The 16,404-nt window shown below is 38.6% G+C and overlaps 1 protein-coding gene across 3 annotated transcripts in view; it reads left to right on the top strand.

Moving 5' to 3' along the window:
- The first annotated feature begins 14,308 nt into the window (after positions 1-14,308).
- The window catches only part of LOC106155994 (uncharacterized), a 32,020-nt gene continuing 29,924 nt past the window's right edge, over positions 14,309-16,404 (top strand). For all 3 annotated transcript variants that reach the window (XM_087003427.1, XM_013531049.2, XM_087003426.1), the window contains exons 1-2: positions 14,309-14,621; positions 14,901-16,124. In XM_087003427.1, coding sequence (XP_086859553.1) covers positions 14,345-14,621; positions 14,901-16,124 — 1,501 coding nt within the window. In that variant the 5' untranslated portion in view covers positions 14,309-14,344. The remainder of the gene's footprint in view (positions 14,622-14,900; positions 16,125-16,404) is intronic.

Below are 16,404 nucleotides of genomic sequence, written 5' to 3'. Positions count from 1 at the left end.
TTTTCAAATAATGTCAGGGCTATGTTATTAATTTTTCACAAGAACATAGATACCATGGGGTTGTTTTGACATATTGATGGTTTTATATCATCTTATACTCAACATTGTTTTTGATTTCCTTGAATCACAAAGAATTTAGGCAACAACTAAAGTACACGGTATGTGTTAGATCAGCTAAGGCTGTGTATCTAGCCCTCAAGAGTTTCTGAGATTATGAGAAAAATTTCATTTCTGTTCTATAACACTTTAAGAGAAAATGTGACCAAGTGTTGGACATGTACTTATATATGAAAATGCACTAAATGTTCAGGACTATCACCAATCCATCATGCAAGACAAAGATAACAGGATGGGAAAAATTAAGCTTTTAAAGCGCTAAATGTATGCCTGTTACTATAGAGACTAACTTCCACACTGACGTCACCAAATGACCAGATATTCTGGAGCAAATGCCAGGTTATCAGGAGATGTCATATAGCCGATTTTAGTTCAAAAGTGTTTAGGTCTTTAAGTGTACATGCATTAATTGCATTGTAACAGGATTATGTTATCCATATGTTTACAATTTAAAAAAAATAATAATGTAAGATTAATACTAGGTTTAACATTTTATTTGTACTATGGAAATTTATAGAAAGATTTTTTTTTATCAGGAGTGAACTACAAATCCTTCAAAATGAGTGCAGAAAAGCGGAAGAGGAGCGGTTAGAAAAAGAAGAGGAAATGTACAGGCGTCATGAACACCACAAAGCGGAATTGAATCAGCAGCAGAGGTTAATAAGGCTGAAGACGGAGGAGTTGGAGAGACTGCGACTGAAAGCCCAGGACCAGATTGCAGAAGCCACAAGAAAACTGCAGCAGGAAAGAGATGAACGTAAGTTTATTTCTGACGGATAGTTTTTTTAATGTCAAAAACATGCACCAGTTATCTTTTTTTTTTTTTTTTTTTTTTTTTTTTTTTTTTTTTTTTTTTTTTTTGCACTTGTAGCTTCTGCCAGAGGTAGTTTCTCTCAGGAATTGTTTATATTTAGTACCAATTTTGGAATAAATTATTTTGTTACTATACTCATTTTGAAATTGTCGGCAGTATGTTTGTGTTCCTGCAGTGATTTAATTGATCTCTGTAGGTGGTCTGTATTTTATTTGTTTGTATAATCTAAAGCTGCAAAATTATATCATCCATATAATTAGTATTTTATCACCTTTTGATGACCATGAAGCAGATTTTAGTTTGATCTCAGTGCACTAATTTTAATTTTAATTAAAATAGAATTATAACTGATATATCTGACGTGTATCTTTTATTTTAGATCGCAGACTCATGAATGAAGAACTGCAGCATTTAAAGGAGTTACATGACCAGAGGTTGCTACACAGTCAGGAGTTGGCCACTCAGACTGATTCCAGTTGTGGGGAATTTGCCGTCCAGACAGAATCTCAAGCTTCACACATCAGTATCCAGACTGCTTCTGATGAGCCACAAGGTATAGCCCCAGAGCACGGGTTTTCATGATTGGACTTCTTTTTTATTTGGAAATATTCATTATAAATACATGGGATACATAGTAGGATAAAAGTTTTAGTTTTTTTTTTTTTTTTCTATTCAATTGTGTATGGTCCATGAAATTGTTCTAAATCAATCAATCTCTCTCTCTCTCTCTCTCTCTCTCTCTCTCTCTCTCTCTCTCTCTCTCTCTCTCTCTCTCTCTCTCTCTCTCTCTCTCTCTCTCTCTCTCTCTCTCTCTCTCTCTCTCTCTCTCTCTCTCTCTCTCTCTCCATGTGTGTGTGTAGAGAGAGAGTTATCCTCTTTAAGTTTCATAATGACAATTATGCTGCACATAAATTGATTGGGTCTTATTTCTCTCCTTTCAGAGCTAAAACCCACTGATATTACACATTTCAAAGAGGACACAGTTGAGGGAAGATTGAAAGACCTTGCTCAGAGAGAACTCATCCTGAGGCATTCTGAGATGGAAATTGAACAGGACATTCATCAGCAAGAAAAACTTTTACAAGAGCAGCTGGAATTGGAGAATCAGCATATCAAATTAGAAAAGCAAAAACTCACAGAAATTGAGGAAAGCTATAAAACTCAGGATGTCAGAGAATTGGAACAGCTTTCTGAACAGTATGTTGATGAGAGAAAACTGCAGAGCAAGAAACATCAGTTGGAGGCGTATCTTGAAAGACACACACAGACTTCATCTGATGGGGATGAAACCCGAGCTGGAGCGTCTGTTACAGTGCAAGTGTTGAATGCAACTCCCAAGATACGAACTAGGCAGTTTATTCACGAATCTATGCAAACAGATAGTTCTCTGTCATTATTGTCTCCCCAAGACTCAAGTTGTGAGACGCTAAGTAATCAGTTTGGGGAATATGTATCAAAGTCCACTAATTCTCTCTCCAGCTCCAAGTCTGGAGGATCATTGCCAAGTTTGCATTTAAGTTCTGACAGCAGTGTCAAGGTGAAGAAACCCAAGTCAAGTGATGGGGAAGAAAAGACTTCTGCTAAGCCATCCAAATCTTGGAAACTGTCTTCAATGGCAGAACAGGTGACAAAAAGGTTATACAAGGCACCTGCACAGGTGAAAAAATTCTTCAAGAAGGAACACAAAAGAAAATTGTCAAAAACGGGTGATACTGATGATGATATTAAAGCCAAAACATTGCCAATTATTCTGTCCAAATCAAAATCCACTTCATTGACTTCTCCCAGAGGGGTTGATGACTCTACATCCCAGCAGATGCCCCCTAGGGGTAGAGCATCTAGCATGGACTCTGGGTTAGCCAGGAGGCCTTCAAAGTCTCGAAGAGGCCTTGGGTATGACTCGGTGGGATCTCACAGACATCCTAGGACTCCAAGCCCAGGGTTGGATAGGATGAGCTCAAGCCTTGCAAGCATTCCAGAAAGACTCTCAGCAGAGGAGTCCAGTGACCAGGAATTGAATTCCTCCATGTTTGACTCTAGTTATGACATGTCCGATAGGTCCAGTCTTTTGAGTGCCTCTGGTCACGGACATCATCATCATCATCATCATCATCATCAGGGGATGAGAACGAGGAGCAGTTGTGAACTTCACACTCAGAACAGCTTTGATGGAACATCTGATGGAGAATTCCCTCCAAACAAACAGGATACTCAGCCTTTGTGGAAAATTTATGAATATAGCCTGGTTAAAAAACAGTCAGATTCAGATGCAAAAGCTGACAGTTTTGAAAATTTAGCACCTTGCCATAGTGAGCCAGTCATCAAAAGAAAGAAAATCAGCAGTGATGATTCTGACTCCAAGGAATGTCTGTTTGAGAAAATGGATGAGAGCACTGATAGTGATGGTATAGTGATAGAAGTGCATCCTCATGAGGAATCGTCATCTGATCTTGAAAAACAGTCAGAGTCACCATCAGATCTTAACCAACACAATAGACCATCTGCAAGTGATCTCAGCAAACACATTCCAAAGACATCTTCACCCATTTCTGACCTACAGGATATTCCATTCATAGATGATGACATTGTTCTAGGGCAATTCGATGAACCGCCAACCCAATTAGAAAGTGATAACCACACAGCGGGTACTGAAGTGACAACAGCACCATCTGCAGTGAGCCCTGAGAGGCTAGGTAACATTGAGTTCCATGCTCATCTGGTGAGAGGCCTGCAGGTGGACCATGTTGCCAGAGCCTGGAGTGATGATAATGTGGCTCAGAGGGTAAGTATTGCTTGCATGAAGAATATGGTACTTTGTGGTTGGCAAAGAATAGAATAATAATACCCTAATATTTGCTTTTTAGCAATAATTTGCATAATAATAATTATTGTACACAAATCCTGATTTAATTAACATTTTAGAAGTACATTCCACAGTGCAGGTACGACTCCATTCATTATTTTTATTTAAATTAATTTATGCACTTCACATAAAAGAATCCACTTTTAGCATGTTTTCAGTTTAAAGTTGTTCCCCTTGATACATCCCCCTACAAATTCTTTGAAAGAAGAATATCAATTAAATTTTCTCATCTTGAACAGGTGCCTCTGCCAGTGGGTCACACGTACCAGACTTCAGTGCAGAGAGCCATGGCTGTGGATGCCACCTTCAGAGCCCGCAGTAATGAGGGTCTGGTGGAGTCTTCCCATCCTAGGGGGACACAGGGCAGCACTCCAGACCACCAGAGACCGTCTTGTGATAATGTGGCAGCAACCAGGAGCTATGAGGGTCTCTCTCCTGTTATACATTCTGCTTGTGATCATTCTTTGGAAGAAATAGGTGAGTTCCTGTTGGACCCTGCAAATAAACTATGTTCATACTTACTGAGTGACCTGATGACTATTTTTTTAAATTATTATTATTATTTATTATTATTTATTATTATTATTATTATTATTTTATTTTATTTTATTATTATTTTTTTTTTTTGATGAAAATTAACATTATACAGCATTTGGCTGTACCTATATTTGTAGTCGGATAAATAAGTTAATAAATTTGAATAAACCAGCTTAAAAGTTACCATGTTTATAATAGGTAGAACTGATCAATATGTAGCAGGTGGTTGAATTGAAACTAACACGTCATACATATTATAAATCAATTACAATGTCTTTGATTGAATTTGATCAATATATAATTGAAAAAGGTGTTCATGAAGTAAAGTTAATTTACCCTTTGCAGGTGCAGGACCTGCAGCAAGCTCAGACATTCCTCAAGACAAGTCAAGTTCTGTCAGTAAATACACTGAGAGAACAGGCAGATCTCATAGCAGAGAGTCCACAGGGTCAACAGAACACAGGGAGAGGAGTAAAAGTGGTCCAAAAATTCTCAAACCTGTGATGGCCAAAGGTAATCAGTCATGTTAAATTGTACCCCAGCTATCAATACTTACCATGCATACAGTCACATTAGGTAACAGATGGTGTGTTTTTTCGGCAATATGTTACATATACACTTTTAGAAAGCAATTTCATACTACAGTCATAAGCAGAAAAACATTGAAGGTTTTGCATGCTGAGCATGTTTATGTGAAATATAAAAACTTTCTATTCTGTTCAGTTATCTTTCAGATTGATGCAAAAATTTATATTTACAGAAACCGTAAGAGGAAAGGTCAGAGAAGAAAGACCACGACCTTGGCGAGAAACTACTCCCACAAAAAAGACTCTCAAAGATGGAGAGTCTGCTGACCAAGACAGAAGCGCACAGGAAAGTAGCCGATCCAGAGCACGAAAGGAAAGACGGAAACCATGGAGAGAAACAACACCTACACTGGAAAAGGAAGTGAGACAAGAATCAGAGAGATCGTCTGCTAGACAAGAGAGGCATAGACCTTGGCGGGAAAGGACACCTCTTTCTAGAAAAGGTGCTTCTGAAAAGAGTGAGGATTCATCAGCAACCTCAACATCAGCACAAAAGACCCCAAGAGATCTGACGTCTGCAGACAGTGGACCAACTTCTGTCAGCCCTTCTCAGTCAGCTAAAACTGGTTCTAAAAGAGCCGTTACTCGGAAGGAAACTCCAAGTCCAATCAGGAGGTCTGTAATATACAAGAGGGTCAAAAGGCGGAGTAACTCTGATGACATACCTGTGGAGTTTTACTTACCTGGTGGTAGCAGTGGTGGCGGTGAGAATGAAGGTATGTTTGTGTTGTGTCAAATAGTTACAATACCTGGGAAAGTAAATACCATACGTTTGTAATGACCTGTTGCAATATAAGACACATTGATGAAAATTTGCAATTTTTTTTCAGATGTTTCAAAAATAGTAGTAGCATTATCTGATAAGTGCATTTAATTTATTATCCTGATAATTCATGTATATAAAACAATTACACCATTTAATATTTTATCATTTTATCAAGCTTTTAAAATGTTTCCTTTCAGGATCTCTCAGAGGCATCGGAGGTGATGCAGATTCCAAAGAGAGGCGTAAATCTGTCGACCGTACCCATGAAATTTTTGCCCGCAGTTTAAGGGGAGGTTCCATAGAGCGAGAATCAGACGAAGAAGGTCAAGTGTGCGAGAGAAATGAACGCCGTTCAAGGACAAACAGCAGGGAAAGGCCTGGTTCTGCAGGGTCTAAGAGTCGAAGGATCATTGTTAAAGGAGATCAGTTGGATGATTACTCTAAAGCTTTCGAAGATGCCCTCTCTGATGCTTTTGGAGATAGTGATGCTGCTAAGAATGAAATAGAACAGTCAGGTAGTGCCTCGGGTGTGGATTCTTATGATATCAAAGAAGAAGATGAATATTCCGGTGACTCCCTTGATGAAGATGAGGATGACCTTGGCAGGAAGTCAGAACCTGGGCAGGAGGAATATGGACTGAATTTACAGCACCTCCAAGTACCACATTCTGGCAGTAATGCATGTGTGTCAGTCGAGTCATTGAATGACCCACAATTTATCTCACAGGATTCTTTAAATCATTCTCCTCGCAGTGGTAAAGAGCAATTTGGTTCACGGGATTCCATAGATGAAAATCCATCTCAGGGTTGTCTTCCATCATCTTCAGTCCCAGCAGAGCAACAGTATCTATCCCAAGATTCGCTTACAGGAGAGACACCAGAGGGCTGCAAAACAGAGATGCAAGATGGGAGCAAACTTGAGTCTACTATAATGCCCAAGCATGTAAAATCTGTCACTGGTCAGAGACAATCAGTTCCCAGCAAAAAAGTAAGCACACTGAAGGGTAAAGAAGGACATTTTTCCGATGACTCCTTAGACGAAAGGGAGAGAGATTCTCCCAGTGAGAATCTTCATCATGGCCGTGGAGCAGAAGAACTAGCTGATGACCCAATTGTTGATGAGGAACAAGAGGCTACCATTAGAAGTTTAATGGCCAAACTGAAGGCAGAACCCAACAGTGTTTTCTCCAATGATTCCCTTGGAGAAGAAATGGATGAGGAAGAGCAAGTGGCCATGTTGAGGGAAGCTCTCAGACATCTTCAGATGAGGTGAGTGCTGTAGGATATCAAGTTGATTCAGCTGCAACTTTGAAATTTTGAACACCACTTATTTTCAAGATTTAGAATTACACCCAACTCACTATTCAAAATAGGCTTTTTAAAAATAAAACTAAAATACAGATTAATCATTTTGTTTGAATATTATGAGAATTTACTTTAAATCGATCAATGTGTTACCCGAACACAAATTTTCTCAGAATTGATTGATTTTATGTATTGCATTTTAATGTAGATTTACCATATAAGATCATTTAATGGAAATGTTATATTAAGGGGAAATGAAAAAGACCTTTTAGGTGCCAGGTTTGGGTTTCCTATCTAGATTAATTAGTCCTACTGGTATATTTTCTGTCTCTGATTACAGTTATGTTTCCTGTAACTCCTCCTAGAGGCTTAATACCTGATACAAAGTGACTAAAACATGATCTTGCAGTAAACACTGATTTTGAAATTAAGGTTTATGTCAAAATCAATCTGTCTTCCAACACATAGATGAATTGTTTGGGGAACGTGGCATTAAGAATTGATTGATTAAATCAACAGGGGCCCAGAGAAGCCTTACATCAGCCCTACATCAAATTTTGAATGTTTACCACTGAGACAGAAGTAAAATGGCAAAATACCTGGTAAATTATTATTCATGCTCTGCAAAATAGGAATGGTCATCCATCAGTTTATTTTACAAAACATGTTGAATGCAACTTATTCCCAGCTTATTTTGTTAATTTACTATTTTATTTTTTTTTATGCTGATGAAAAACAGTGGTACATTGTAATGTGAGTCTTGTCATGTTTTTAAAATACACAGCATTCTAAGCATGCATGGCCCACTTTTTGTCACACATTGATATTTAATTTTAGTACATCACGCAACTTTCATGGTGAAATAAGTGAAAGGCTGAGTTTAAATCTGAAACAACTCCTTGGAGGCAGTAAAAACCAAGGCAACCACATTTACATGGCAACGTTAAACTCAGGTGACACTAAAACCAAATAGCAATTGGCATGATCAAGCTAGAATAGGAGGTTAATTGAACAATCTGTCTCCTTGGAGATTCCTCATCAGAGAAAGAAACTTTGTTATAGCTGAGGATGTGTGTGCAAATTAATTACAGTCTTGTCAATAGCCTCACCTTGTGTCAACACCTAGAATTTCTGGGTAAATTCAGGTAGTGTTTAGAACTTCAATGCTGTGTCAATACAAAATTCTCTCCCAGAATGAGATGCAACAATCGCATAAATTGATTGAAGACCCATGTGGCATTAGATGCTTTATACTGTAAAAAATACTTCTGTGCAGATTCATATTTAGTAGGTAAATTATTAAAAGGTTGATACAATATTATGAGCAGACTTGATAGCTGAAATTGTTTTTCTGTTATTACCAATTTTTTTTCTTTTTGCTTGGATTTGCTGCTTAACTGTTACTAGTTTCTTTTTTGACATTTCCACCAGCTGTTTTAAATATCAGCTGATATATTTTCTCTTAATTTAAAGTCTGCTCACTCCCATACAGCAAGAACAACGAGACATGCTGAGTTGCAAAGAAAATTGTGATATTAATAGCTGTGCAGGGGGCTTTCAAAAGTAGTTACATGATGTTATTTCCATGTGGAGTGTAGGATTGATAGTTGGTTGAAACTGCTACTTCATACGAACATTGTTGTACTTATAACACCTTTACCTGACATGTAATACATTTTCTAGCAAAATCACAATGTGAAATTCACATTTTTATAGATTATTTACTTATAACACAATGATTGACCTAGATTTAGATTGGCACATTGGGACATGGGTCAATGGTTTTTAAAACTCTCTTATTGTTGACAAATCACATTCAAAGGTCTCATACCAATGGCTGGGTATTGACCAACTGGTTAGAATATCAATAACGTAAATTTTGGCAAGAATGCAAAAAGTTTTGATTAAACTCGGATAGAACGGTTCAGATCCTGAAATGGATGAAAGCTTGCATAAACTTTGAACAACACTTAAGGGAATGTTTGTCCTGGATTGCTATGTGTCTCCAAGCGAACAAACCTTTGAGAGGTCATACATGACGTTGGTGCTACTGGCATGTTTAAAACTCCATCGCGGGAGGGCTGTTTATATCATAAGACCAACATGGAGTAGTAGACATGGGGTGAATTGAAGGAGGAGGGAGAAACATGGGATGCACCTGCAGCTCATGCAGGGGGAAGAAGTTAGTACATTAAGTAGTTAAAGTAGTTATTGTTTTTCTTTAGAATATGTTTGCATGAAGCTTGAAGGGGTTTCCCTGTATTGTTATTACGCAGTATATTCAAGGTCAAGTGAATTGATTATTTGGATGTAGTTGACTTTCCAAGAATTGACATGGTTGTCTTTCTAAACATTTTTATCAAAGGGTTTCCTATGTTGTACTGGTGGAGCATATAATTTTTTCGAACACCATACTTGAGTTTGTTCTATTTTAACAAGCATGTCTTATTACTTAAATCGGCTTAGATCAAGGAGACATAAAGTGTTTTACTTGTCGCTGGTAAGGTTTTATTGACAGGCAGTCATGGTCCAAATTTTGCACAGCCCGATAGTGCTCTTGCAGGGGGGTGGGTGTACTATTTACTAATATTTTGTGCATATTTACCTTTTGTGCTATTGTTTCAATAAACATGACTGCACTTTACAATATATTTGTAGGAATGGATTTTGTAGTGATTGATGCTAAAATTTATGTTCAAAATAATCATCTAATGGTCGTGACATTTTAAGAATATAAATGTAAAACTTTCTTTGAAAGAAAAAAGATGATGATGATGACAGCATAAATATAGTTCCTGTATTCTTTTATCTAAAGTTTTTTACAAGGCAAATTATACATTATTGTAGGTTTAACGTTGTTTTGGAAATTGACTTGACCCTAGTTCAGTCATTTAACACAAAACCTACATCAATTTAGCTTACTCAAATATATTTATTTTGATCAAAATAAGTTATATAGATTTGATAATTGAATTGTAACCTCAATAGCAGTGGTGTTCATTAGTAGTTAAAAAGAGCTATTCTTTTAAGTTTTGATTCATTTTATTAAGAAAAACAGCAGCTGCTTTTTAGCAATATCAAGATCTCCATGGAAACTTGAAAGTTAAGGTCAGCAGCTGTTCATACTTATAATCTTAAGTCACACTTTTATTTCAAACGTCTTAAAATGAATGTACAAAAGGGTACACTGTGAGTTCTTTAATGTATTTTTTATGCGTTCCAGAAGCCATGAAGGCCAGACACCCCACCTTTCAGCTGTCAAGAAGGCAATCCGGCAACGTGCCACGCGCAAACATGAGCGAAAAATCGGTGAGGAGTCGGATGACAAAGGCCTATTATCAGATGACTCGCTCATATTGTCAGGTAAAAACATGAAGTACCTGGTTAATAAACCAATTTCAATAAAAACTGAATGAATTCACTTGAAACAAGATATGGGAGTGTGTCACAATAACTGAAAGCAATTTCAGTGAAAGAAGCAATATCAATGAAAACTAATGATTTTCTCTTGGACAAGGCGTGGGAGATTTACTAGAAACAAGACTGGATAAATACTTGGACAAAAACATAGCTGTCCTAATTATTCTACACAAAATGAAAATGTAATAGGTATACTGGATATGCCCAGAAAAAGATTTTTTTTGTGTGTATGACAAGGAAATGGCATTGAAATAGGTCTAGGTGATCAGTAGAATCTGATGTGTTGTTGACTTAAAAGATATAGCATAGAAGTGAACAATGGTGAGTTTGTTAGCAAACAGAAGTGGAAGTAGTAAAGCATGGAAATTATGCACATTTACTTTTGTGCTTATTTTGTGTTCACAGCGGTCATACAGTGTTCCATAAAATGATGTACATGGTACATTTTATGCAAATTAGTTGAAAAAGCATTTTGTTGTGTGTAATGTTGTGTGTTTGACAGAATGTCAACCATACCATGCACTCACTATTTATCCATTTTCTTAAACAAGTTGTCATTTTTAGAAATAATAATTTTTTACAAATAATATTTTTTAACTAAGGACAATTTTTGTTTCATTTAAGATGGCAAAACCAAGACTTCTCCCAGGCCGGGCTCTGCAGGAACCAGAAGGCGGCGACGGCCGATCCCAAAACTTTTTGACAGCATGCGGTCCAAGCGTTCGAAGACCACCAGCTCTGAAGAGTACATTACATCTGAGAATGACAGCATATTTTCGGATGATTCTTTGACTCATTCTGAGGGCCGCACTGTAGACAGCAGCACACGCTCTGGAAGTCTTTCTCCTGTGAGAGGATTGAAAGTATCTGTGACCACAGAAACACAGACTGAGCAGATACCCAACAGTTCTTCTCCAACATCACCATCTGACAATAGGGGGCAGCACATTCCAGTCTCCACAAAACTGGTAGACGATGTCATCCATGAAGAACCAGAAGCTACACACAAAGTTAGAAAATCTGGGAAATGCGTTGACAAACAACCAGAAATGAATGTAAAACAAGACATGAGGGAGTTTTCGGGAGGAGAACATTTCAGAGACCAAGATAATTCAGATTCTCAGGATGCATCATTATTAACAGTCAAGTCACGAGACAGTTCTACTGACAGGAACAGCGTATATGACAATGTACCAAGTCCATCTCAGGACAGGACACCAGAGAGGCTGAGAGAGTTATGTGTGACACCCACTGAACTATGGCAGAGTGGGCCTCCCAAGAGAGTCAGCACCGCACATGTCACCAAAATAGAATTTGAAGAAACAATAGTGGACAACATGCTTATAATGGAAGGAACACAGACTGAAACAGCATCAGTGAGCACTGAAGAAGGGCCCCAGTTATTCCATCCTACCTCAGCAGAAAATGTGCAGACTTTACTGAAAATGCCTAGAACTCCCTTGGATCTTAGAGTCACTGAAATTGAGTCCTGGAATTCCCCCATAGAGACTGAATTCATTAATAGCAAAGAAACATCAAATCACAGCAGCATGAACAGAACTGCCGAGGAATATGTTGCCAGTCCACAGCCCCATGTAGATGTGTCAACTGGGTCAGATAGCCCTACAGAGTTCACTGTTGCTCATAATATTGAAACACCACACACTAATAGAATTCAGAATGCTGACTCGGAAGCTCCAGGTGTTCCCCAGAGTTCAGTGCTTAAAAATCGTCCTGCCAGGATAACAGGGTTGACTAGGTCACAAGTGAATGTTTGGACCAATCAGGAAGTTTATGCAGTGGAAAAGGGTCATGAGGAGTTGCCTGATGCTTCCTCTGAATTTCCTACTCAAACTCGCATTATAAGACAGGCCATCGACACCAGTGCAGATTTGATTCTTGAACCTATGTCATCTCCCAATAGCAATCAGGAGGCAATTCAAGACGCCATAGAGACCTCTGCTGACATCACAAAAGAGGCTATTCAAGGTCAAGATGAAAAAGGAGTTATAGATACTCATACTCCACTGAATGTCATGAAAGGTTTGACAGTAAATGTTTCAGAAATTGACCATCAACCTTTAGTGCCAGAAAGGGATTCATCTGACTCTGCGTACAGTGAAATGTCAAGTCCTCAGGGTACCCTAGAGAAAAGGATTAGTTCAGAGACTAATAACACTGACACATGTAGTGATGGGAACAGTGAAACCAATCATCATCAGGGTATATCACAGAAGAGATTACCCTCACTTTATGATAACAGTGAAGCAAACAGAGATTCCTTTATCCAGAACGATGAGAATGCTTTAAGAGATGGCATGTCTCAGCATGATTCAACTGAGGAAGACTTGGCCCACAGAGAAATAGCTTTTCCATCCCAGCATTCTTTAGATGCTCTTTCACAAGGTACAAGTGGCATCTTCACGTTACATGACTCAGAAACTACATCAAACTTATCTCACCCATCTCCTTCTGAAACTCTAAATAGGAGATCAATTTATGATAATGCTCAAGAAGAGGTAGATGTGCCTCTAGATTTAACAGGTGCCTTAAGTTTTACTGGAACATATTCCAGTATGGCTGAACCACACAGTGAGCCTATGGAAAGAGAAATCACCCCTGAAGAAATACTATCATCAGTCACTAATGTTGAGCTTGAACCTAGCAAATATGTGAAGCCTGATAAATTTCCTAGTCCCGAGAAAGTTCAGCTTTTACAAAGTAGAGAGTTGGAGGCATTAAGACTTGCTGAAAAGAAGCCCAAAAGCTCTGATGAGTCTTTGTATGATAATGTGCCAAAATCTGTAGATTCTTCCTATGAAAATTTGAAGAAGATAGATATCCAGAGTGCCTCACAGAAAAATCCAGATCAAATGATTGAACCCAGCATTGTTACAGATACTTGTGCAGATTCAAATGATAATACTGTAAACAGACGAGATTTCATACGTGAAAGGTCAGTGTCTGCTGAAAGTCTTTCCAGAACTGATGATAAACCAGTTGCTGCTGAAACCCGGTCAGTGGATTCTTTTCTTGATTATGAAAATCAGATACGAGAACAACAAATGGGTCACCTACAAAGACCTTTTGTGCGTTGTGAGACTTCTTCTGATTCCATGTATGCTGATGCAGAAGAAAGTTCAGTCTCTGATGAAATAAGTGCCCAAGAACTGCTACATAATATCCCTAATCTGGTGGCAACATTTCAAACAAATATCACCAGTGAGCTTGCACAAGCAATCCAGGAGTTACAGCAAGGTCCCCAGTGGAGTCCTAGTGTGACTCCAGAAAATATTCCGTCCTTGATACCTGATGCTCAGGAGGCTTTGCCACGTGACCAAGTAGTCCCTGGTGCTAGCTTCCATAATTTGACAGAATCTGAACTTGGGCATGTGTCTCCACAAATCATTCCAGCTATTCCGTCCAGTGATACCCTCATATTAACTGTCTCACAAAATGAAGTGCCAAGTGTGAGTGAATCTCCTAGCCAAACTACTGAAGACACAGAACAATTCAAACAAGAGGGTGTTAGCACTAAAATGGAAACTGAGCTACCTGCTCATACAGAGGATTTAAAACATGGTGTGGCTTTCACCAAAGATATCAGTGTAGAAAATGCAGATGAAATTGATACAAATTTTCCTGCTAGCCCTTCCCAGTTGCCAAAGCATATCTCTGTGGATACCAGATCAGTGGCAGAAAATGTTTTAGAGGCTGAAAATGCACCAGTTATGCTGAAAGAGGACAGATCTGAGATCCAGAATACAAACCCTGTATTTACCAAACCAAAGCAAAACAATGTCTCGGACGCGTTCAAGGTTCAGCCTCCATCAGAAGTTAAGACACCTGAAGAAGTACGTCCATACACCAGACCAAGGAGTGAATCAATTGGGGAAGATAAAAACATCAAACCACCATTGGCAATTGGCAGCAACATGACAGCTGTTGAGTTTTCGTCTCCTTGGTCTGAAGTTCCAAAGCTAGTCCCTGTTTGTACCAAACCAGGCAGTAATACAGCAGGCAGTGACACTCTGGTAGTGCAGTCATATGACATAGTGCCATGTGACCCAGTGTCAGGTGACACAGTATCAGGTGACTTAGTGTCAGGTGCCTCAGTGTCAGGTGACCCAGTGCCAGGTGATCCAGCATCAGGTGATACATGTACTTCTTTTGACGAGGATTACCAGACTCCATCGCAGTCTTCACTGAAAGGTATTTAGATGTACTGTGAAGCACATACTTCAGCTTAAAAAGATGTCAAACACACCCGTACGCAAACAGGCATTCGTGCATGCACTTTCACACACACATGGTCATAGATTTAAAATGTAAATCTAAAGAGGTTCCATGCTGGTCATTCTTTAAAAGACCAGAAATTGATATGATTTAAGCACATAGCAGATATCCATGAGATTTTCAGTGATTCCCATGAAAATCTATATATCATGTAGTTTGGTATCATGACAGAAATTTATCAATCTCTTTTTACAGATATGGTATCTTCAGTGCTGTCTCTTCAAGATGGTGAGAATGCTGAAAGAGGTGATGGTGGTATAACAGCCATTGAATCCATGCAACCCATTGAGTCTAGCTCGTTTCCGCCAGTACCCCAGGGCAAGACCACTCTAGGTGTGATGGGTAATCAACCAGAGGAGCAGATATGGAATACACCTGAAGATGGCAATGCACAAGGCAGTGGTGGATGGTATACCAAGCCAGTTAATACAGACCATTTAGGTGAAATAAAACATGATCTAGATGAACAAGAAGTGAAAAACTTTGGCCAAGAGTCATGTCAAACTGCAGTAGATGGCCAGATGCCACCTGAAAGTAACACTTCTGATTTGAACAATTCACCAAATAATTTACAAACCACAGAAATGAATAAAGTGACAGAAGACATGACACCAGTATCACTTACACAGACCCATGGGAAGCCATTAGAAAGTGAGATTAGATCTAACAAAGCTGAGACAAACCAAGCAGGTGACACAGCCTTGGTTCCACTGCCTGCTAAAAATTTTACAAATGAGCCAGAAAGAACCGTGGGTACAGGTTGTCATATGGCACAGCTGACTCAGGCACAAGATTCAGATAGCAAAACCTTTCCTGCTGACAAATTAGTAATGCCAACAGATGTATTAGCTGCAAGTGATATATCAGAAAACAATACAGAATCAGTAAGCTCTCTAAGTCCAGACAAAAATGGAGATCATACTGAAAGAATGGTGCTTGGTTCAAAAACTGATACCACTATGCCTCAGGAAGTAACTGGTGTAGTAAGTCAAAGTGTGTTGGGAGGATCTTCAAAAGCCTCCATGCCTAGTCAGTTTATGGCACTGAATGATGGAGCACTAAAAACACTTCCCTTAGAAGAAAGTGAGAAACAACCACGGAGTGCCAGATCAGTGTCTCCTCAAGCATCTGACAAACCAACATCTTCAAGATACCATGAAAAGAAAAAGTCCTTGCCCAGAGATATTTCACCTAGAGCAAGGTCAAGGTCACCAATTGATCACACCCCTTTGCAGCAAGGTTCTGTACCATCAGAAAAAAGTTTATTGGGGAGAGAAGTCGACTTGCATGGAGCAGACGACGGCCATGAGATTGTGTTGTCAACTCCTCAGGTCATCACTCCTGTTGCAGCCCGAGGTATGAAGGACCTGCCTTCCACTAGTGAAGGGCAAGATTACAACAACCAGTCTTCACTGAAAGGTATGGCAGAAAAACGTCTTTGACATCAGTTCTCAAAAAAAAGGTTGCCTATTCTTGAAGCTTGTTTTGAAAGATTTAGTGATGAATTTATTATAAGCATATGAACTAATACTGCATTTTTAATGTTGTGAAATAATGGATTCTAGCCATATACTGGTATATTAATTGTTTGACAAATGTTGAAGTAAATTGTATTTGATTGAGAACAATTAAGATATTTATTTTCTCTGTAGATTTGTTAACTGTTTTGTTCTGCTAAGTTTTTACTTTTGTTTTCATT

This window comes from Lingula anatina, chromosome 2 (genome assembly GCF_051362555.1).
Source record: "Lingula anatina isolate TDL-2025a chromosome 2, LinAna3.0, whole genome shotgun sequence".
NCBI classification, from domain to species: domain Eukaryota; kingdom Metazoa; phylum Brachiopoda; class Lingulata; order Lingulida; family Lingulidae; genus Lingula; species Lingula anatina.
Note: the sequence above shows the minus strand (reverse complement) of the source record. Positions and strands in the feature narration are given on the sequence as shown.